General features: G+C 33.0%; 1 protein-coding gene across 1 annotated transcript in view; it reads right to left on the reverse strand.

Moving 5' to 3' along the window:
- The window catches only part of TAF3 (TATA-box binding protein associated factor 3), a 252,072-nt gene that overhangs the window by 211,596 nt on the left and 15,183 nt on the right, over nt 1-25,293 (reverse strand). Inside the window, exon 2 of the mRNA XM_072653403.1 lies at nt 24,444-24,686. Coding sequence (XP_072509504.1) covers nt 24,444-24,686 — 243 coding nt within the window. The remainder of the gene's footprint in view (nt 1-24,443; nt 24,687-25,293) is intronic.

Raw genomic sequence — 25,293 nt, forward strand, 5'->3', positions numbered from 1 at the left:
ATTTTTCCTCATCTCCCTCTCTCAGAATCCCTACGTCCTTCAAAGGTCAGTTCAGAAATCATTTCCTCAGTGAAAAAATTTCTGATCTCTCCCCACCAAACCCTACCACCTGCCAAGGATGTCTTCCTCATCTCTATTTCTTAAGCAGGATGGCAGGAGGCTGAGGGAGGACAAAGGACTATTTTATTTTTGGCTTATCTCTAAGGCACCCAAGAAAGTATCCTGAATGTGGCAAGAAATTAATAAGTGATCACTAAATGGAAAACAAACACAGAGATGCTTTTTCTAGGTATCTGGAGGAACGGGACAAAACCCAAGATAACAATGCTAAATAAAAACAGCAGACATCTTTAGCAAGTTCCAAAATTACAACAGAAAATAAAGTAGACCAAATATTCACACAAATACTAGAACCGTAATATAGTTTCTTTCATATCCCAAAGAGTTTAGAATTAAATGGCAAAGTGCCCCAGTATAATTTTTCTATTTGCACTAGGGAACAGGAATACAACTTTAAAAAAAAGTTCTTTTATATTTATAGTCTCACAAAAAATTATGATGAAATATATGTTTACTTCTTCAACTCAAGAGTTTTAAGTACAGTCATTTTGTAAAAACAGTGACAGAAACAATTTAACAGTTTTACAGGTAGGAAAGTCCTTGGATATGTCCCCCACAAACTTCTAATAGCTTTCAAAAGTTGGCTCTTCCAGTACCCCATTGATTTCTTAAAAAGTAAAGCAACATTACAGGTATACATAAAATTATATATGGATATATACAAAAGAAAAGCAACATTACCAAGCCAAAATTGAAAATTTTTAACTTACTTCACTTATCTGCTTCCCTTCAAGTCTATTCATAACTAAGAGATGCCTAGATTATTCTATAAAACTCACCATGATTATGCCTGTAGGTGGGGAGAAGGGTGAGGTTAAAAAAAAAGAAGAAAACTGAAAAGCTTGTGAGAAAAGATTTAATATATAGGGAAAAAGATAGGTAGAGAACCAAGAAAGAGGGATACTCTAGATTTTAATACACAGATTTTTTTTTTTTGAAGCTTGAAAATATTAATTTTATTAATACCTAATAATAAAGTAGAAACCAATGTACCCAGGGTTATTATTTCAATAGAAGATAGTATAAGAATTCATGTTTTTGATATGGCCAAGTACATACCTTGATGTTTTGAAATACAATGAATACACAGATTTTTTAAAAGTATATAGTAAAGTATAATTTAGATAAAAGAATTATAAAAACATGATTAGAAAATGAGCTGTTTTATTTAAGTGAATGAGAAAGAAAATGATAAAGGAAACAAATCATATTACAATGGTCAAAAAGAAGACTAAGGGTAAATTCTGAATCTCTTAAGATGAAGATGAATAATAGATTTGACCATGTTCCAAAGTTAATGTTAAAGATAAGGTCACCTCCATGAATATGCAAAATATATTTTCATTTCATTTGATGAGAATGAACATATAAATTAAATACAGTGAACAATTATTTCTTTCTCTTATTTGGATTAATTACCCACTTATATAACTGTCAAGTAATTACTGCTGTAAGTAAATCAGTTGCTTTCAGACTAACTCCAAAAGCAATCTTCTGACCAGGGTAAGGAAATAAGGATGTAGGGAATCCATTCCCTGTTGATCTGTATAGATCAAGTGCTCCTGCTTAACTTATACTTATGATACAGTTGCCTGAGGCACTGAATGGTTAAAGGACCTGTTCCGGTTCACAAGACCTGACTCCACTGTTTGTCCTACATCCACTAAACTTAACTGTCACACAAACCAAAAATTAGTATAAAAACTTTCAGCAAAAGAGTACTTATTTTAACATGTTTGCAAAATAGTATATTTCTCCTCTTGTAAGACAAAATATCACCACCTACCAGGCTAAGGTTCAATTCAGACACTGAAATACTAATGTAATAGAATAAAATACCTTCGAGGGCAGGTCCTGCTTTGCTTTTACGTTTGTATGCTCAGCACTAGCACAGCGCACAAGACACAAAGTCGGCACTTCAATTGAAATGAAGTCTGAAATGAGAAAACTACCTTCCACTTTTGTAACCTTAAAATGAAGCCTCTTCTCTAGGTAAGAAGAAAACATTTATTAAAACAAGATGAACACATGACCCTCATTTAGGAAAATCAAGAGTATATAAATGCAGTGTTACTTCGCTATAACATCTTTTTGATGATTTTATGTGCTTGAAATTTTTTTTCCTATGTCTATTTTAGGCAGGGATATAACAAAAATCTATATGAAGAGAACATAATACAAGATTATTTGATAATTTAATTAAATATAAACATTTTCATTTTACTATTGGAAGCAACTGCCACTTGTCTACTTTTGAAAGGCTATGAAGGGTGACAATTAGTAGGATGGTTTTTTAAAAAAAAGTATAGGTTTCATTATACTATAAATTAAAAAGCTAAGGCTTTAACCAGCATAAGATTCTTTTCACCTCTGGAGGCAGTTTTGAATGATTGAATTCAGTCTTATGAGCAGTATATTTTTATTTGTTTCCTTTTGAAAGCCAAGTACTTTCATTGGCTTGATGATTAAAGTATAATGAATTAAAAACTTCTCCAAGTAAAAAGGTAAAAACTTGTTACTTCTTTTTGCCCTATACTTTTTCCTTTAATAAGAGCTTTCCCCCTCTTTCCTTCCCTTTTCATTTTTAAGTCAGACACCAGATACTTTGGGGGAGGAGGGTTTTACAAAGAGGGGGAGAGCAAATTAACTAAACTAGTAACATTTTTAAAAGGACCATTGTTCTATTTTTAAAGGTCTAATTTTCTGAATATTGGATTAGGACTGCCTTACAAAGATAACCTTTGAAAATAGTCAGCCAATTTTTATTTCACATTACTTTTCAACTAGATTCCAGCAAGCCTTCCATGGCTACTCCAGGAAAAACTTACATAGTAGCTGCCCCCCAGTGTGATATACCCCACCCTTTATTTGTTTTATTCTCCCCACCTAACTCCCAAATAAAAATGAATAAAAAGTAATCTAGTACTAAAGGGAACTTTCATTCTTTTGTAGAAGGAGAAATGGATAAACTAAAATGCAGACACCCTTGTACTATATGCATTTAAGTGTGATACAATGCATGAAATACAAAAGAAATTTAAGATTCAGCATAAAACTTATTGAAAAAATTTGATGGTTTCTGGAAAAAGTGCTAGATGTTTGAATTAGTTTCAATTTCATCTGTTAAATAAGAAATCTGAACAAAAACTATGAAGAGAAAAATTGTGGAAAGGAAGAATTATGAAATCCACCAGTGTGAGATACAGTATTCATCTACCACATTAAATGAAACAAAAGGAGGGAGTACCACCTTCTTGATTCAGTGAAAAGCTTCAGGAATCAAACTTCAATGTAATTAGAAGAAAACATATAAAACAAATATCTAAGGGTTCACACTGTTTCTGAGAATCAAATAACATAAAAGTCTGCAGATGTAGAAAAATTTGAGCCTCTTTCTATATTAGTTAAATTTTTATAGTCTTACCATTTAAAAAGTTGCAGTATTAGATAAAGAATAAAATCTGGGACAAATTGCATAAATTGTAGACATTTATTACAAAAAATCATTATTCTGTGGGAACTAGTCTCAAGAGATATTTCTTTATAATCTAAAGCTAGAGAGCAAAGAAATTTAAATCAACAAACAAGCTAACATTTTTGTATGTTATGTTCCCCACTTTAAATTGAGGGGGGAAAACATAGAGAAAACAGAAAAACAGAGAACTAAAAATGTTTTCTTTGTACAATGCATATATATATATATAGATATATTTATGTATGTAGATATCTACACAAACACACACACACACTCTTTCTCTCTCTCTTACAACATAACCACGAAGGCTGTATCCTATTATTCTACCAATAAAAAAATTGATGAAAAGTTTTTAAAAACATCAATCAATTCTAAATACGTAAATAAAGAATAGGTTTATATTCAAACTGTAACAAGTTTGAAAATGTTTTTTAAAAAACACTATAAAAATACACCAATAAAATTGTTAAGAATATTAGCTTTAAATTACATCTCAGCATATTTAGTCCATTTTGGCAAAAGAGGAAAAATGACATACAGAAAAAGACATACATGCTACAGTAACTATAGCTGCTAAATACAAAGTGCAGTGATCTTAGCTTGCAAGTACAGAAAACCATCACTACATTTGCAAAAAATTAAATATTCCTTTACTATTTAACTACGTATTAGCAGTGCTCACTTGTATTTTGTGTGTTCCGCTTAGGTACCTCATTTTTCTTTTGAAAATGTGAGATCTAATATTATGTCAGTTTGTGTTTAAATCTACAGACACTTATCTACTTTACAATTAGGGGTTTACAAAATGTTGTTTTAATACAATTCCAGATTTTTTCAACATTCCTATAAAACTAAAAGCACTCATGGTTGTCTCTAACATATAAATACAGAATTCTACACATTTTATTTAACAATCACATAACCATTAAAAATTCATGTAGAGTTGGGTAATAAATATTGTCAATATACTTTAGTGGAACCTATTGATCCTAACGCATTTGACTTATCTGTAGTGATAAAATATATCTTGACCTTGTTGGATACAAATAGCCTGAACTAAAAACCAGTGATAGCCTCTGGAGGATAAACCATGGTGATAACAGAGAGATGATATAAGAACAGTAGTAGTTAGTTATTAATGCCTCACACAAAATGGAAATTTGTTTCAATAATACTTTAAGAATTAGAAAGAACAATAACATCTATGCCCAAAATATTTTAAAATGTTTACAATGACTTTAATAAATTCAAAGAATTAGTCAAAACCTCTTGCATGTTCCTCATTCTTCATAAAATGTGTCACCACAGTACTAATAAGTGGGAAAAACACTATATAGCTTAATTTTGAGATGAGACAATTACATTAGCACAGTCAGATCATCAACAAAATACAAGCAACTTAGCCTTTTCTGAGTTACATTAAAAACATCAGAATTTCTCATTTCAAGTGGCACTAAATATCATTTCATAATAATCATTTTGTAATAAAACTACCAAAGACTCTAACATAGATGCTGCTATAAAAAAAGAATATTTCTTTCTACATGTGTCTCAGAGTATTCAATGATAGGACTTTCACTCCATGGTTTTTCTCTGGTGCTACAAAGTACTTGCCATTGACATTCCTGTTTTATAAGGAAAAAGTTATATAAATGTAATAATCATTTTCCACTTTCACAGGTCTAAGAAATATAATGAGTCCAGCTGAGTACCTCTCTATGTATAAAATAAAGTTGGTATGAGGTAAAAACAAACACACTATTATGAGAGCTGCCTTAACTTTTAGATAGGAGAAACTTAGTTCTAAAAGAAAAATGATAGTTTAATTTTTAGACTTAATTCCAAATGTAAGGAAAATAATTAAAGAATAATTAGACAAAACTACTAATATGCCTAACTCCCAAAAATGTTACATAGGAAATAATTTTTAAGTAGAATGAAATCTATTTAGAAATGATTATTTGGAAGGATAAAGAAATATTTTGTGCTCAGTGACAACAAAATTCTACTAAAATGAGTTGTTTGTACACGTATATACACAATATCTGGATATACTGATAAATCATATATATGTATATGACCATATACATATTCCATATATATTATAAAATGATTTCTTAACTTAAGATTCAATGGCTTAATTCTTTCCATCCCAAATTCCTCAATGACAAGAGACAAAAGGGGAGGAAAGTAACATTAACTTCAATTTAAAGTTACAATTACACCCTGTTTAAAGGAATGAGTATAATTTTAATCAGTTCTTATATTCCATTTTTCAGCGACTAAATATTAGAATGAATACCATATGATTTTTGAAAGCACACAGAAGAAATTATATAGAGAAATTTACTAAGAAAAATGAATAGGTTTCTCAACCAGAGCATTAGAGTAGGTTTTGTTTTTTTTCCCCAAACAATCTGGAAGAATTAGTTGTTCTCTATTATTATTCAGGGCACCTGAACACAAGATATTATTACTATGGCACATTAACTCTGCTATTTCTCAGTCAGAACTCAGAATTTTAAACATTCTCTATCAAACAATTTGCTCAGAGCAACTAAGTGAAACAGACTGCGATTTTATATATTTCTATCTACAAATATTAATAAGCTTTGATAAACAGCAATATAACTTGCTATATTCTAATAGGCAATAGTCTTTGGGCTTAACTATAGGCAAGTACAGACTGAAAAATAATGCTATCCACAAACTGTGCCACAAAGAATAGGGCTCCATTGCTAATTATACAGGGAACTGAATTTAATTACATGGAGAACATTACTTTTAAAAACACTTTCCAAACTGCAAAAAAAAAAAAAAAAAATTTGCAAAAGAACTCTTCTTTCATGTTACAACAGTGCCCTCTACTGACAAAGTACACTAATGTGTAGCTACAGTAATGTATTTGGTTGAGGAAAAAGGACATAAGAATGTACTTTAGTCACTGAAATTTCATTAGTTTCTTTAAGATGAATAATGTGTTGTATTGTTATTGCGTCTTTTGAAACGAGTAATATTTAAAATTTTTTAAACTTCTCAATGTAGCATGTGGTTTTAAAACAATTGTAAAATTCAAGATACATGGTTTTCAAATAACTTTCTAGTTAAGTAACTATATAATTTATGAAAGCCTATTGACCCAAATGTAGCTAAACCTAATGACTATTTTAATATGTGACCTTTGCAATAGAGGAATACATTTAAGATACTTTTTATTCCTTAATATAAAATATACATAGCAAAATGAAAATATCTATGATATTCTTCAAATATTTGTTAATTCTTAACCCTATACTGGCATATCAATTTCCAAATAATAACGAGCTATGGTTAATATAAATTTACAGAAAATTTTGGAAACTACTTTTTTCGCACACATATATGCACCACTAACATTACTACCTATAAGAAGCTGTGGAATGAGCTGTCCCAGGAAATAATTAATGGGTTTCCTTCCATTAGAGCTCTTCAAGCAAAGGCAGAATGACCACATTTTAGAGGAAATTTTTTTTCTGGTGATCCTATAACTGATTTCTTCTTTGCCATACAGTGACAACCACAAGTGCACTTAGTACACTGCTTTTCAGACCAAAATAATATTACATGTATTGGTAACATGTCACTAGCCTTTCTTTTAAGTAAACACAGTACACTAAGTGAAGTATAAATCTTACAAGAATTGCCAGTGACAGGTCCCTGTGTACTTTTTCATAACTCTAACTGCATTATGGACATAATTTATAAATAGAATTCTAAAATAAATTTATTCAAATTTAAGGCATCTGTAACTCACAACTGTAGTAGCAGAGACAGTAATGGATTTGATCTAAGAGGATCTAAGTTATTTCTCACTTTTTGTCTACTTTCTTGGGCAATTTACAATATCTTTGTGCCTCAGTTTTCTCATATGTAAAGCGAGGGGGCTTAACTATATGACTCTAAAAGTCATTTCCAGATCTAAAAACATGATTCCATTACCTTATGAGTTCACTCAGACACACACACACACACACACACACACACACACACACACACATGAACTTTGTCCTATGGTTGGTAAATTTAACTGTGGGAAAGAAATTCCATCTGCTTTTATCATGTTATGGACTATTTCCAGTACTCAGACAACACAAGTTATGAATATTTAAAAATTTAAACTGTACAAGGACTTTATGAAAACATACTATGAGGAACCTATTTGTTTTACATATGTTGAAGTCTGCAAGTTAAACTATTTTAAGCCTAAGTATATACTATGTTACTATTATGAACTACTGTCACTCATAATAGCACAGCCTAGCTAGAAAGGCTTTTTGTTCATGGGCTTGGGGTATTAGACTATTGTCAGTCTAAGTTGTAAAAAACTCATTGCCAAAAATCTGGCTATGATTAATAACAAAAGTTTTGACCATAGCAATACATATAACCATCTGCTAAGATACAGTGGAATGGTGAGGGATTTATGAATATACAGAGAGTACCCACATTGATGAAATTACAATTCTTCTACAGTATTAAAGTACTGTATCAACGATTTATAACATTATACGACAGTCCAGAGCAAGTAGACACAAATGTGGAGTGAAGTCAGAAAGTTTGACGGAGAGGTAAATTTCTACTTTTCTTTAGCTTCTTGGAAAAAAGAAAAGAAGCAGAACTTAGGAAAGAAACAGCAGGCAAACAAAACTCTGCTAATTAAACAGAGCCAAATTCTGCTAAAAAGAAAAATCTATTGGGGGGGGGTGTTATGTGTTTAAAATCCCTAAACTGTGAGGTGATTCTCATGCTCCATAATACCCAACTTTTTATTGCAATGGTCACGATCTGAGCTTCTTTCTGCTTTTCCTAAGTTTTCCCAACTTGTCTTTTACCACTCTCCCCACCCCTAAAAGTTAATTTACAAGTTTATAATAACAATTGTAGCCAATGAGAAATTTGTTAACTGATATTCACTTTAAATTATGATATTCAAACTGGTAACTGACTGGTCATTAAGAAAAGGATAGGCTGAAATCAAAGTAATTCAAAAAGCAGGAGAAAACTTTGCCCAAAGTAAGCATGGAGGAAAACCTAACCTGACAGATTTGCCAATTGTTTAAGACCAAAGGAAATTCCCAGGATGAAAGGACAAAATAAATGATCTTGAGGGCTTTTTTTTTCCTTTTCCACTTATAAAAGTGGATACACATCTCTTTTTCCAAACAGCATACAGTGGTAAAGAAGAAAACAGGTTAAATTATAAAAGTAGATATTGGTTAATTGGCATCATATTTGTCCCCAATGACCTGGCTCTTGAGATTAACTAGAATACTCTTTTGGAGATCTTTAAATGTAAAATCAGGGTAAATGCAACCATGTGGTTTCCCACAAAGAACTTTTCTTTCTAAACTGTTTGTTACCTGGGTCTAATAAAGCTTATGTACCAGGCTTCAGGACATAATATATGCTTAAATCTTTGGGATAATGAACAACTGGCGAGTGGAATAAGCAAAGAGCACTAGAAAAAGGGATGGTGATTTTATGTAACTCTCACTAATGTGAATAAACTCACAAACCAAAATATTTTTATTTAAGTTCCCCAATATAATAAGATTCAACCTCCTACCTTTGGCTAACTAGGACAAGAGGGAGGACAAATGAACAAATTCTCTCTTCATCCTAAAGCTGTAAAAGAAAAACAACTCTTACACTTAAAGACTACTTAGCTGTCTCTTCTCCACTCTATTTATACTCTATAAGGATGGAGTATCTACCTTCTCTATATTCTGTACAATATCTAGCATACTTCAGGATGTAAAGTTGAACTATAATAAATAATTTTCACTGAAGAAAAGAAAGTTCAGCAGGAAAAAGAGACAAGCAGGACATATTTGAAAAAAGTCTATTACGTACTTTAAAGATAATAAAGCTATATATAATACATATTTAAAGTTTTAAGTAAAATCTGCTTTTTCTGTTCTACTTTTTGTGAATGGTAATATTCACCTTTTTATGAAGTTCAGAATAAGAAAAAATTATTTTAAAAAGCAATGTATGTGGCTACAAATCACGAGTCACCATAATCTCCAAAGAATAAAAATTATAGATAACTCAACAAAAGAGAGATATCTATGTCAGTCGTAAGTAGGCTGCATCATGTTACCAAAGATGACCTGTGAGCCAGGGGAATAAAAAATATCACCCTGGAAATCTATAATCAGAAAAGACATAAGATCAGTAATAGAATATGAAGAATGAATAACAGCTAGTCAGCCAAGTGCTACATTGGTACCAAGTAAAGGTGAAGTCATCCAGTGCTTCGAGCAGGTTCTCCATGTGGTTTTTATGGAGAGAGATGCATAATAAAGGCCCAGGAGGAAAAGATGTGACCTAGGAGTTCTCATGCAATGATATCACAAATTCATGAAGAAATGCAATTAACTATTTACATTAGCATTACCCTTTGAGGAAATTCCTTCTAAGTTATTAGAAAAAATCCAATGTTTCCTAATCTGTAAAATGGAGATGATAACAAATGAATAGTTGTAAGGCATTCCAGGCCATGTAAGCAACAAAACAGAGAAAAAGACATTTTCTCTGATCCTACAACCTCTCAAACTTCTTCAAAACAGAAATTGTGTGCCAAAGATAAAACAACTTTAGCTGTCTCCATGGTGTAGTATACCCAGAATCCAAAAGAAGGTTAAAAACAAATACCCATAAAATGATGCTCATTGACCCTGAGGCTCACTCAGTACTCCTCTAATTATCTCCAACTCTACTAGCTGCCCTAGCAGATGCAAGAAACTGACACATGGTTCAGGACTTGCAACCCTGGTCATTCCCTTCCCCCTTAACAGTGCCACGCAAAGGCACTGGAGCCTGGCTCCAGGCTGCTGAAATTTGCTTGGGCAGTGATAGCCAATGTGGCAGGAAGCAACCTTTCAGGGACAAAAAGCCTGCTGAGGGTCCACAATCCTGTAGCATGAACTGTCAGCACCAAGGTGGACAACCTCCAAAGCACCAGGGTAATAATCCTGCTGGTGTGGTGACAGACAACCCTGTAGCACCAGTGCTGCAAAACTCTGAGCTACAGACTCCAAAGCATCTCTATGAACTGCCCAGAAGAAGTAGGAAAGGACAGGATAGGAGGGAAGGGGACAAAGGGAACCAAGTAGCACTGTACTAACCCTGAGGGAAGAGCACAGCATCCAGCTGCGGCCAGTTCTAACCACCCAAAAGTCACTTAGGGCAGAGACCTAGGCTAGTGAGTCATAAATTGCCCGGCATAGGAACTGAGGTTGACACATTTTCAGATCCAGCTTCTAAGGAAATCAGCGTTAGAAGGGAAAGAGTCAGAAAACTTAAATGGAAAAATCAAAAGGGCTTTTTTTTTTTTTAAAGACTGAAATTACCAAAGGTTTCAAGAAGAAGAAACTAAAAGATCTGTAACGTATGCAGATAAATCAACAGGGAAAACATTAACAACAGAAGGAAAAAACAGCCTTCAGGTCTAAGAAATAAGTTTAGGCACCTATGATTAAATACTACAAAACAAAGAAAAATGATCTAACACTTGATGAGGCAGAGGATCCTACAGAAAATGAGAACATGGAACCACAACACACTGTGCCTGAGTGACTTAAAAGAGAAATTAGAATTATGAGAGCAGAATTTACAGCCTGAAAGGCAAATATAATTTGCAGAATAGAAAAACTGAAATCTGAGATGGCAAGTCTCACCAAATAAACAAAAGAGATAACAACAAAAGACTGGGAAAGCAAATATACAGAAGTGAAAGACAATCTACAAGAAGCAAAAGAAAAAGTAATAACATGAAATATGGTCACTATACAAGCAAAATATACTGATTTCAAAGACAGGATGCAGAGACAACCTAGTGATCACAGACCTCCCAGGAAATCACAATAGGACAAAAAACTCCTTAACATCATAATGCAAGAAATAATGGAAGACAACTGCCCAGAACTTCTGAACATAGAAAATGAAACATCAATTGAAAAAATTCACAGAGACCACCTCCAGAAAAAGAAAAAAAAACCTCAAGGCAGCAAACTCCAAGACACAGAAGGGTTAAATTTAACAAATCAATCAGAAACTTAGGACTCCACCTCATTACTACCCCCTGTCTTCTCTCTAATTGGAGGGTAAAGTCATGAACTTCAAACTTTCTTTTAAGGAAAGAGGTCAGCTCAGACGTCTCCTAATTTTTCACCTAGCTGCACCTGCCTTGGAGACTTCTGTGACTGACTCTCTACCATGCCCCAACGTGCCATCCTTTCCTCTCCCCACTTTCTTTATGTTTGCAGTCTTTCCCCATTAGATTGTAAGTTCCTTAAGGGGAGGGACTGTCCTTTTTTTTTCATATTTGTATCCCTAGCACTTATCATAGTGCCTGGAACATTATAGGAGTTTAAAAAATGTTTACTGATTAATAACTCAACACTAAGTGATCAAGAGAAAGACTTTCAAATACAAAGGAAAAGAAATTCAAATGACAAAACTATTCCGAACCCAATTAGAAAAAAAAAGAGGAAATGGAATAATGTATTCTGAAGAGCAATGGAACATTTGAAACATTATTCAAAAAAAATCATGACTGAAGAATACTCCAAACAGAAATGCAGAAGTGAATGAATGCAGCATTCAAGGACAGCAATAACAACTGACTGACAGCAGTGAGACCATGAAAGAAATTTCTTTCTAAAAGTACACAAACAGATAGAGGTGAAGGCAGAAATCTAGTAGAGATAATAGTAAGAGGCAGACCTAGGGCATTATGGGAAAGAACTGCTGCCTACAGGTGAATGAATGCTATTTGTTTTTTATAGGACTACGTTGCAATGTTAGAGGTTACATGAAAGTGGGGAGGGGACCAGGGTGATAGAGAGGAATGTATGATGTAAAGGGGTCAAATCTAGGGACAGTAATGGAAGGAAGATGAGTCTTATTTTCTCATAAATAAAAGAGCGTACAAGAAAATAAGGAAGCAGTAGGGACTAAAAAAGGAAGGAAAGGAAAGAGACGTTGCTTTGATGGTGAGAGGGGGTTCAATTGATGAATACTCCCATAAAAGAAGAGAGTTATTCTGGGAAGGGAGACAGGGACCTTGCTCTAGGTGCAGTAGGGTAATTTGGTGCTTGAAGTCTACTCATCTTGCCTGGGGAAGGGTGGAGGGGAGAGATGTGAAGGGAGCTGGAACTCCTGGGAACAACTAACAACTGAGGAAGTGGGAGAGCAGAGTCAGGAAAGAGATTTTCAAGGCAAATGGAGAAGAAAAAGATACCTATAGGAGTGTATTTAGATCAGTGATGGGCTGCATAATGAAGTTATGTGTTGAAATAACTACCTTTCTTCTCTGGGTGACATGACACACAACGGAAAAAAAGAGAATCTGCAAGGCAATAGCAGAAATTGCCTAGAGGAGAAAGACTAGAACGGATACCTGGAAAGCTTTGATTACATGGAAAATACAGAGATGAGAGACAGAGTAGATAATTACAGAGTTTATAAATCAAAGAATAAAGGTCTAGAGTAAACAGAGAGGATGAATAATAGAGTAGGAAAATTTCGTTTTGAAAAGGTGTGCAAAGAAATAAAAATTTAAAAACTAATAAATAGGACTACTTGAAGGCGAGGAAAGGAGATGGGAAATCTATTTCACTGAGAGGAAAAAAAGAAGAGAGAAAAATTATATAACCAGATAAAATCAGGAAAGAAAAAGAAACAAATAAGCAAAACTCCAAAGGGAAATGGGTAACAAATGAGAAGAGGGGATGAGGGAAAAAGAGTCAATGGGAACAGGACTAGCTTAAAAAAAGAAGGTAAAGTAACTGAAGGAACACAGGACTATGTTTACAACAAAAGGAAAAAAATCATAACCTAAATAAAACAATATTAGAGACAGATTGAGGAAAATATGAACCTAACTCTTATAACTGTAAATGTGAATAGATTAAATAACTGAATAAAACAAAAAAGAGAAACAGGTTGGATGAAAAACCCAAAAAACCTATTATCTGCTCCTTACAAGAAATACATTTAGAGAATACAAGACATATACAAAATGAAACCAAGAAGATATATTTACATGTTTACTATGTATCAAGTGAATCAAAACCAGCAAGAATTGCAATTATGCTATCTGACAAGGTAAAAACATTCAAAAAATAAAAATAAATAAGCAAGGAAACAATATTATATTGAAAAAAACTACAGACCATAAACCAATTTCAGTAATAAACTTAAATTCTCCAAGTACCTCAGCATTCAAATTCATTAAGGAAACGCAGGGTTATAAGAAAACATATTTACACAATAGTGACAGGAGACTTCAACATCCCTCTCTCAGTTTTAGACAAATATAACAATAACAGAAAGATAAACAAAAGGGAAAATACAGAACTGAACAAAATCCTGGAGAAACTAGCATTAAAAGGCTTATAGTATCTAAAAGGGACAGCAAAAAATATATATGTAATACGTAATGTGTATATATATATATTTTTTACATATATATTATTGCAAACAAATGTAAAAATGCAAATATAATTCATACATCCTTTATAGATCATAATAAAAACAGTCATTAATTCAGGGACCACAAACAAAAGATACATATATAAATCAGGACAGATACAAATGGAGACTTAACAATGAAACTCTAATTAAGTGGGTCAAAGAACAAATAATAGAAACAATTAATAACTGTAAAAATATGATCATGACAATATACTAAAATTTCTGGGTGCAGCTCAAGCAGTCCCCAAAGGGAAAATCATATCCTTATTAACACACATTATTAACAAAACAGAAAAAGAGAGAATTTAATGAACTGAATATGCATTTTTAAAGAATTAGAAAGCCAAAAAAAAAGTAAAATAAGCATAAAACGAAGGGATATTAAAAATTAGAGGGGAAATAAATAGAAGCCAAAGAACCACAGAGATGATAAATAAAATTTAAAAATGGTTCTCTGAAAAGACTAATAAAATTGATAAACCCTTAATTAATCTGATTAAAAAGAAGAGTGAAGAAAGTCAAATCAAAATAACAAAGGATCAAAGTGAAATCACAACAAAACCCAAAGAAATAAAAAAGAATAATCAGACTATATTATGAACAATTATATGCTAACAAAACTAAGAACACAAAAAGAAAGGAATACTTTCAAAAATATAAAATAACCAAACTATAAGACCAGTTAGAAATACTGAATATGAATAACCCAATCTCAGAAAAGGAAACAGATATAGCTGTAAAGGAACTACCAAAGGAAAAACCTCCTGTTTCTAATGTATGGATTCACAAGAGAATTCTATCAATCTGGAGATGCTATCTATTTCAGAGAATGGTTAGTATCCATACTTCACAGAGGATCCTCAAAAAACTGAGAAAGCACCCTACAAGAATGCTCTTATGAGACAAATACAGACCTAATACCTAAACCAGGTAAAGATAAAACAAGAAAATTACAGGCCCCTATTATTAATGAACACTGGTTCAAAAATTTTAAACAAAATACTGTCAAACAGAATACAGCAATTTAATCAAGACACCATTCATTACAATCAAGTGAGATTTATACCAGGAATGCAAGGATGGTCCAGTGTTATGAAAACAATCAACATAATTAATCATATTAAAAACCAAAATATCCAAAACTACATGATAATTAACCTCAACAGACGCAGGAAAAGGCTTTGATAAAGCACAACATTCTTTTATGCTAAAAACCCTATAAAGTAATATAAAGCATCTATCTAAAATTAAAACTAAGCAATGAGGATACATACACTAGAACCTTTTCCAATAAATACAGGAGCAAAGTAAGAATGCCCATTCTCCTCCTCACAATTATCTACTACAGTTCTGGAGATGCTAGCAATAGCAGTAAGATAAGAAAAACAAATGAAAAGCATAGGTACTTCCATAGGAATTCTACATTTAAAGCAAGTTTTCTAGTTTTAAAAGAAGTCTATCTCAGCAATACAATGACAGCACAATTCTGAAGAACTCATGATGAAAAATGCTGTCTACCTCCAGAGAAAGAACAGATGGAATGTAAATGCAGATTAAAGCATGCTATTTTTAACTTTATGTTTTTGTGGGGGGGGTGGGGTTGTTCTGTTTTTGCTTTCACAACATGACTAATTTGGAAATATATTTTACATGATCGAACATGTATAACCTATATCAAATTGCTTGGCCTCTCACGGAGGAGGGTGGGGAAGGAAGAATAGGAATTTGGAAATCAAAATTTAAAAAAAAATGTTAAAAAATGTTTTTACATGTAACTGGGGAAAAAAATAAAATATTTTTTTAAAAAAATAAAAATAAACAAAAGGAATCTAAATCATTTGTGTAATTTTACACTTGAAAACTATACTATGCAGAAAACTCTGAATTATGCTCACGCTCCAAGTCTGTAAATGAAGTTACAACGTGGGAGTGGATGAAAACCAGACACTTACTTCCCTCTCTTCTTAGTTACCAGTTCCTTGTGATGCTTTAGCATAGGCTCTTCTTTTGCCAAGAAAATAGTGGCTCCTAATTCTTCCGCTCATTATAGGCAGAATGGAAGAAAACCATTTGTGTAGGTAGTGGTTAGGAGTTGTAGCAGGAACAAGCAGGGATAAATAAAAGAGATAAGTGACTGGTACTCATCCTACAGCTCTGCTGTAAACTCAAAACATGGACAGAGAAGTCTTACTGAGATAGGAGTGTGAACTATTTCTTCTGACTGAAATCAGGTCTTCTCAATTAGTTAATGTATGGAGATGACTATAGGTCAAAGTCTGTGGCAAAAAATCCCAAAGGATTACCTAAATAATTGGTTTATACTGGCATTTTATGGCATCCTCATGTTTAAAATAAGTGGCACACTGGCTTCAAGGGTGGGGACCCTACAGCCTCAAGGTTACATGTGGTGTCAAGGCTACAGATTGCCCTTCCTAGGCTAGATCTTGGCAATTTTTGGTCAGGGCAATTGAGTCAAAAAAGAGGGAAAGGGAGTAAGTAATGCTTCTTCTCTTGTATAAGTAGTAGTAGCTTAAATGAGTTTAAGATATGTGAAGATATCCCTTATTTCAAACATCTTTTCCTTAAAAGTAAGCTTGTTTCAGAGATGTTACAAACATTTAAGCACCACTGGCAGCTACCTGTACTGATGAAAGATCACTTCAGAGATTCCTAAATATCCCTGGAATGGATAAGTGTATCTGAATGTTAATAAAGGATGAGTCATTAAGGGTGAAATGAAATAGATGAAACAAATGAAATAGAGATTAAAATACATTCCAAACCATACAACCAGAAGACAATCTAGTAGTTAATTTTGTATTATCTGACTACCAGTTCAGTGACCTTGTCAACACTAGTAGTGTAACAGAAAGGTGTATAATAAATGTTTGTTAAATAGAAACGAATCTTAGCTATAACTTAAGAATGCAGGAAAAATCAACTGAAATTAAATCTATATCAAGAAAGCTACATCCAAGAACAAAATGAACTTGCCAATGATTTATTCTGTCATCTAGAGGTTCTAAAAACCTGTATTAAAGTTATGTCATGAAGACTAAGAATTAGAATTCTAATACTAATTATAAAAAGCAATTTGCTTTCCTAAAAGGTGCTTATCAAATCACTCCTTTATTTGAAGACCTGTGAAGTGAAATGTAACATTTTGTAATAGATATATAAGTTTCACTAATCTACCTTTAACACTCTAGGGCCAGTGAATATACAGAAAGGACAAAGTAGTTTTGTTCGGTTACTCTGAAATTTAAGGGAAAGTTCAGTATGTGAGATGACTTGGAGTTGTCAGTAATAAAATAGAACATTAGGAATATCCCAAGGTTAATTTTATGGTAAGATCATTCAAATCTATTGTGAACAATGCAACCTCTCAACCTACCTTCCTGCTTCCCACCCATCCCACCCCAAACAATTAAAATGACAAATAATTATTTGGGCAAAAGTTTGGGGAAGTCCCAAAAGGACAATGTTTTAAAAAGTAGACCACATATGTAATGAAGATAGGTATACAATATCATAAACAACTAGAACTTTATCCAATGCAATAATACCTTCATAACTTCTCTAATTTTCTCTTACTTCTCTTTTTTAAAACTCCTTAACAAATCATCAAGTAAGATACTGAAGTAAACAACCATGATTAAAAGCAAGGAGAAACTAAGAGGCTTTGCTAGAATGACATTTATACCTGTGTGAAAGGAAAAACTCATTATTTCCCTCAAATAAAAATACAATTACCTTTTCATCAAATAATGTACGAATAGGATGAAGAATTCAAGCAACATAAAATTGAAATGTCTTTTTAAACTTAGAACAGGGCTGAGTAGAGTCTGTGACATTTTACCAAATAATCCACTATCCAGTGTCTACTTTAATACTCCAAGGACTCTCAGGCATCAACATTCCTGCATCTTAAGAGTAGCTACTGCTATGAAGCTGGCACAATGCCAAATTCTCTAATTCCACACAATTTACTTCTAGGCTAGCTTGTGAGAGACTGATGGTGATAACCAGCTCTAATTTGCAAAATGGGACAATCACTTAACAAATTACAGGAAAGAGGAGGTTTCAAAAAAAAGCAAGTATGAAGCCAATCCAACAGATCCTGCAGTTAAATCCAGTTATTATTTGCTCATCCCTCTCCACCTACCCCTTTTATAATAATTCACATCAGGTACTACTGTGACTAGAAAGATAGGTCACATCAGAAACAAAAGTGAGCTCAAAAGGCTATTCAAAGTAGAAAGAGTGAACAGATCTGATTCTATGATGTCAAAGTATACTGAGAAGAAATTTCAGAACTTTAGTTATAAAAATTCAGATTTCAGGGTGTTCTTTTTGTAAATTAAGAGACTCCAATATTCTTACCATAGTGTTACTGGTTACAAAGTGTCCTCTATCTTTTCTCTGGTGAATTAATAATTACTTAAAGACACTTTTTTTTTAGTTTTGTATTCTCATTCTCTATTCTGAAGATAAAGATTTAGGAATCATGTGAATATAGATAATAGCTGAAGTCATGGGAGTGGATGAATTCACTCACAGAATAGGAATAGAGTAAGTGCATAAGGCTAAAGACTAAACGACAGAGCTTTCGGGGAAAGGAGATCAGGGATCTACAACTAAGAGATTGGGAAGAGAAAGTTGGGAAGTTGAATCAATACACTGCAAAAGAATGAACAATCAGGAAATTCTATATGCTTTTCCTAGCCATCTGTTCAGACAAGAATAGTTAGGAATATAGAGGAGAACTAGGAAAGTACATCACCTGGAGAAAAAGGGGGAGACAAGGAGAAAAGAATTAAGCAGTGGGTGAATACAGGTATTGTAAAGTATCACAGAGAAGTCATGAAGGATTGGCATTCAGGCAAACCATAAGTATTAATCCTTCTTTAGTTATGTGCCAAACTGGGAAGATGTAATTAATAAATTACACATACTCAAATTTTAAGACTTTTCTAGAGGAAGAATTCCTTTTAAAAAAATTACAGGATATACTCCAAATCAGATTAAGATTGCTCCTGAAAATATCCAAGTTCTCCCCCAAAATTGCAAAATCCTAAAGCAATGTCAGTCAGCCTATCACCTATTTATAACATTATTCCTAGATGTAAAATATCATTACATCTAACTAGATTTTTACAGAATTGAATTAAATTGATTAAATGTGGTAAATCTATATAAGAAATAACACTAACCCTCAATTTCTACAGAAAACAAAACTAAACCCTCCCTAAACAACAAAGAACAAAGTTTTGAGGAATGTAATTTGTAACCCTGTCACTATCTAAATGTTACTGATACAGTTACTATATTATTCAATAAACAATTTTTACACGGGAGAAGGGAATAAGCATTCATTGAACACCTACTATGTGCTAAGCCATTTACAAATATCTCATTTGATCATCGCCAACAACCTTGTGAGTTAATTCCTATTATTATCCCCATTTTACAGAGATAAGGAAAGGGAGGATGAGGTGAGCTTAGAGATAGTGTTTCAGACTAAACTAAATCACAAAGCCATGCATATCAATATCAACAAATAAAATCTAAAATTATATTTTAAAAGATAATTTATAGACTATAAGTCATAAAGATATTTAATTACAAGCAATACTAATATAGTCTAGAAACAAAAGTTTCATTTATAATAAAACTGGTTACAATGTATGTTCATCATATAATTTTTCTATACTAAATAATTATTCCAGGAAGCAGAGATTTTTAAAAATGAAAAATTACAGTCTTCAACCTCAAGAAACTAAAAATCTGACAAAGGAACAAGATGTGCACAAATGACTATAACAAATGGTGGAATGTGATTAATACCTAGGAGAGATTAAACAAAGCAGGATAAATGAATGAGGGATTATTTCAGGGGAAGGAGGAAAAAAGAGGATCAAAAAAAGTTTCAAGGAAAAGAGCATCTGAGCTAGGTCTTGAAGGAAGAGAATGATTTCAATAGGTTATGGATGGAAACTGTTCAAGGCATGGGGATAAAAGATCCATGCAAATTAGGAAGGCCAGAGAAAGTAAAACAAAGTTAGATTTGGTAAATTTGGTAGCACATTTTGTTTGGAAATGAGAGTACAAAAAAAAAAGGTGGCGTGACACCAAGCAAAAAAGGAAGGAATTGGGAAAGGGTAGGTTAGCAACCATGAAGACAAAAAAAAAAGACAGGGCCATCATAACATTTTTAAAAATACACAGAGAACAAAAGGAAGTTTAGAAGGAAGCAAACAGAATAGTTTTTAAAGTAATGCAAAAACAAAATTTATTATGTTTTATTTTTTAAAAGGAAGGCACATAAAATGGAGATTCATAGTTTTGTATAGAATCTTTTAGTGTTCTGCTACATATACAGAAATTCTCTATTTTTTGGTTTTTAAGTTCAGAATAAAAAAGAATCTATCTACTCCTCAAACAAAGCACTTTATGATATTAAAGTAGAAAAAGAGATCCACAGAACATACCTAATGATCAAAATAAGAATTATTAAACTCAATAATGTTTGATAAACCCAAGAATATAACATACTTGGGGAAGAATTCATCATTTGATTTTTTTTTTAATCCAAGAAAACTAGGAAGTAGTTTAAAAGAAAATAGCTTTAGACCAGCTACTTATACCAATTACCACAATAGGTACCAAATGAATGCATGACCAAACTATAAGAGTCACACCATTTTTTTAAAAGAGAGGGGCGGAAAAGAGAAATGAATGGAGATACTTTTCAAAACTAAGGGTAGGAGGAAATTTCTTTATCCCACAAGAGATACTGTAGAGATCACTGGTGTTGAACTCAAATAGCCTCAGATCCCTATGGGCCCCATATTAACTTAGAAAACCACAAATTAACATTATCTATGGTGCATGACTGCATGAAATTAACAAGCTTGGGCAGCTCCGTGGTACAGTGTTAGGCCTAGAATCAGGAAGATCTGTGTTTAAATATGACCTCAGACACTTAGAAACTATGTAGAAACTGTGCAACCCTGGCACATCACTTAACCTCCCTACCTCTGTTACCTCAACTGTAAGATGGAGATAATAAAAGCACCTACCTCACAGGGCCTGACACCTAACAAGTGATTAATACTTTCTTCCCTCCTTTTTTAAAAACAAAATCACTGTAGCTAGAGTAAGAAGGGAAATATTCAATAGAAAAAATCTTTATATCCAGTATCTCTGATAAAGGTATTTTTTTTTTTTGCATTGATGAACTTTAGGGCCCTAATATCTTTTTTTTTAAGTATTCTACTTTTCCCCTGTTACATGTAAAAACAATTTTTAACATTCACTTTTAAAACTTTAAGTTCTAAATTCTCTTCCTCTCCTCCCTTCCCACACTCCTCCCCACCATGGAGAAAACAAGCAATACCATATGGGTTATTCATGCGTAGTCATGTAAAACATTTCCATAATAATATTGTTAGGAAAGAAAACATAGACCAAAAAAATCCCCAAACCTCAAGCAAAATAAAGAAAATTTTTAAAAAGTATGCTTCAATCTACATTCAGATACCATCACTGCTTTTTCTGGGGATGGACAGCACTTTTCATCATTTGTCCTTCAGAATTGTCTTGGATCACTGTACTGCTGAGAATAGCTAAGTCATTCACAGTTGAACAGCCTACAGTATTGTTGTTACTTTGTACACCGTACATTTCCCGTACAAATCTTTCCAGGTTTCTCTGAGAACATCCTCCTCATCATTTCGTATAGTACAATAGTATTCCATCATAATCACATACTACAATTTGTTCAGTCATTCTCCAATTAACAAGCATCCCCTTAATTTCTAATTCTTGGCCACCACAAAAAAAGAGCTGTTACACATTAAGAAATACAATTAGCCACGTGGAAAAAAAGGACACTGAAGAAAACTCCTTAAAAAGTAGAATTGGCTAAATAGAAAAGGAGGTACAAAAGTTAACTGAAGAAAACAGTTCATTAAAAATTAAGAATTGAGCAGGTGGCAGCTAATGACTATGAGACTCATCAATCTACAAGATATCTCAGGGGCTCTGATTATTCTTATCCACTAGTTTTGCAAGTAAACAAACTGTGAAAAAGGAAAGTTAATTGGATCACAGAATGAAGCAGGCCATTTTCTTTTGTATTATGTTTTGTTTTGTTTTATGGTTTCTCCCATTCCTTTTAATTCTTCTATTCAACATGACTACAGTGAAAATGTATTAAATAGGAATGTATGTGTAGAATCTATATAAGATTGCATGCTGTCTGAGGGAGAGAGGGGAGAAGGAGGGGGTAAGCAGGGGGAGGGAGGGGAAAAATCCTAAAATATATGGAAGTGATTATAGAACACTGAAAGCAAATTAAAATAATTTTTAAAAAAATAAAAAGGAAAGTTAAAAAAAAATGTAAACATAGACCTAATCCATGAAAGCAACTTGTCTTTCATGAAATTCTATAAAACAGAAAGAGGGACTGTAGGATAAAGACGATTTAAGACACTTATAACGTTGTACTTAATTCATTTAGTACTAAAAGCAAACTCAATAACATTTGTAAAAAACAATTTTTAAAAACTGTAATATTGGCTAAACATTTGAAGATCTGAATTTTCAAACCATAACCAGTAATTCAGGTTAATATGAGTGCTTGTAAGTTTTTGTATAGACTAGTAGAGAGAGACAGATGTCTCTTTTCCCAGGTACTTCATTTTCATCCCCAACTAACACCATGTCTTATGACAACCCAATATATTATGTAACTGAAGCAAATGAAATATTATTAACAAAATTTAACTTGGGAAATGTTATTGTTAACTGATTACCAGTTAGATGTTAGTTAATGATTTCAAAAGAAAAAAGTTTTTTAAAAAATTGAAACAATTCATTACCATCAATTCCCAATTACCCATGTATGTTACTGGCACATTTCATCTAAGAAATAATATGCAAATGCATGCATTTAATGTAAACACGTTATTTTTTTTCTGCTTCAGGTAGATGGTTCTAATTGATGATTGTTCTCATAAACCGTTCTTGTAAAACTCTGTACACTTTGAAAGAATCGAGAATTCTGATCAACACAATCAATCACAATTCCAAAGGACTCATGATGACATATGCTATCTACCTCAAGACAGAGTGCAGAAAATGCCTTCCACACTCAGAGAGAGAAATATGGAAGTCACTTACATAACGTAGCAGATCATGTTTGTGTATGTGTATCTGTTTGTGTATCATGTTCTGATTTGTTATATGGATTCTTTCATTTATCTTAGTCTGACTACATAGCATGACTATAGTGAAAATATACTCAATAGGAAAGTATATGTAGAATCTATACAGAATTGTATGCAGTCGTGGGGAGGGAGGGAGGTAGTGGGGGGTGGGTGGGGAGGGATAAAATCGCAATTGTATGGCAGTGATTGTTAAACATTAAAAAAATAAAAAATTAATAAAAAAAAAAAAAGATAGAGTGCAGACTGAAAAATATTTTCTTTCTTTCTTTTTTTTTTTGACATAGTTAATACAGGAATTTGTTTTATTTAACGATACAAATATGTAATGTTTTCTTTCCTTCTCAGTGAGCAGGGAAGGAGGAGTAGGGAAGGAGAAAATTCAGAACTAAAAATAAAGTTAAACTAAAAAAGAAACTACATGCCTGAACAACAATCACTGCACCTATCAACCATTACATAAAACCCTGAATAATTTGAATGAATAAACTAGCTGAAAGTAATAGGGTTTAATTTATACTAATACAAATGACAAGGGGAAAGGTAGTTTTTGTTCATCTTTATGTTTCAAGTTTTCTTGCCAGATTATTCTGCAGTCTATTCTTACATGATAAATTTATTAAAAAGATATTTTTCTTTCACTACATTTTGTTCTCCTTCAACTATTGATATCAAAGTAAATAAATGCCTCAATAGGAAAAACTCTGGTCATAAAAATGCCAATAAGCAGTTTGCATTCAGTTTCAGATATGTGGTCACTGGTATGATTAATAACATTAAAAGGTGCTATCTGCGTTTCTAAACTTTGCTTTTCAGCAAAGCACTTGAAGACTATTATGTAACGCTTAAGAAGTTATATGGTATGGGGGCAGCTAGGTGGCACAGTGCATAGATGGGTAGCCCTAATCAGCAGAACCTGAATTCAAATCTGGCCTCAGACACTTATTAGCTGTGTGACCCTGGGTAAGTCACTTAACTCCAACTGCCTCCCCTCCTCTCAAAAAAAAAAAAAGTTATGATACACACTGAGTTTTGATATGCACAAGTTTAAGCTTGTACAAATAAGAATACAGAGCAAAGACCAAAAAATTACATACCTTCCTGAGAAGAGACAATAGGTGGCATATAATCAGGAATATATTCTTTCCTTTCTTCTGCATCTTTACTCCCAGGTTGAGGAAACTGCAGTACATTGTTCTTGCTGACAGGAAATGAAGGTATTTGATGTGGAAAAGTGACAGGTTCAATATTGTGAATATAATCTTCTAATTCATGAAGATTGACTCCCATAAGTTGGAAAGCTTCACTAACATCATCCAAAATTGGATCTGTCCGGCCATCTGGAAAAAAAGAAAGTCAAATCAAATGCACCGTCACATACTTCCATAGTACTGAGTACACAGATTAGAATCACACCAACTAAGAGGACTGGACATAGAATCAACAACCATATGTTGAAGAACAGCTCCATTACTCATTATCTGTACGATCCACATGTGGATTAACACACAAATTTGTGATGTGGTCTTTATTTCTGCAATCTTTTCCTCTTCAAAGTACTATGTATTACAATTATTTGTGTACATGGTCTAATCTTTCTGTAGAATGGAAGCTCTTTGAGGGCAGGGTTGGTTTCACTTTTTGTTCTGATATCTCCAGTGACTAGCACAAACAAAGTTCTGCATACAGCTATGAACTATGAATGCAAAAAATGTGTTGTACTGACTATAAAAGTGCTATGATTATTTGATGTATCCAGACCTTGTCTTATATTTTTTACATCTTTGGAGTATATGCCTAGTAGTAACATCTTTGGGTCAAAGGATATGAACGTTTGGACCACTTTGTAAACATAATAACAGGCAACTAGGTGGTACAGTGGATAGAGCACTGGGCTTGGAATCTGTAAGATCCATCTTTGTAAGTTCAAATCCAGTCTCAGGTATT

The sequence above is a fragment of the Notamacropus eugenii genome, chromosome 3 (genome assembly GCF_028372415.1).
Source record: "Notamacropus eugenii isolate mMacEug1 chromosome 3, mMacEug1.pri_v2, whole genome shotgun sequence".
In the NCBI taxonomy this organism is placed as follows: Eukaryota; Metazoa; Chordata; class Mammalia; order Diprotodontia; family Macropodidae; genus Notamacropus; species Notamacropus eugenii.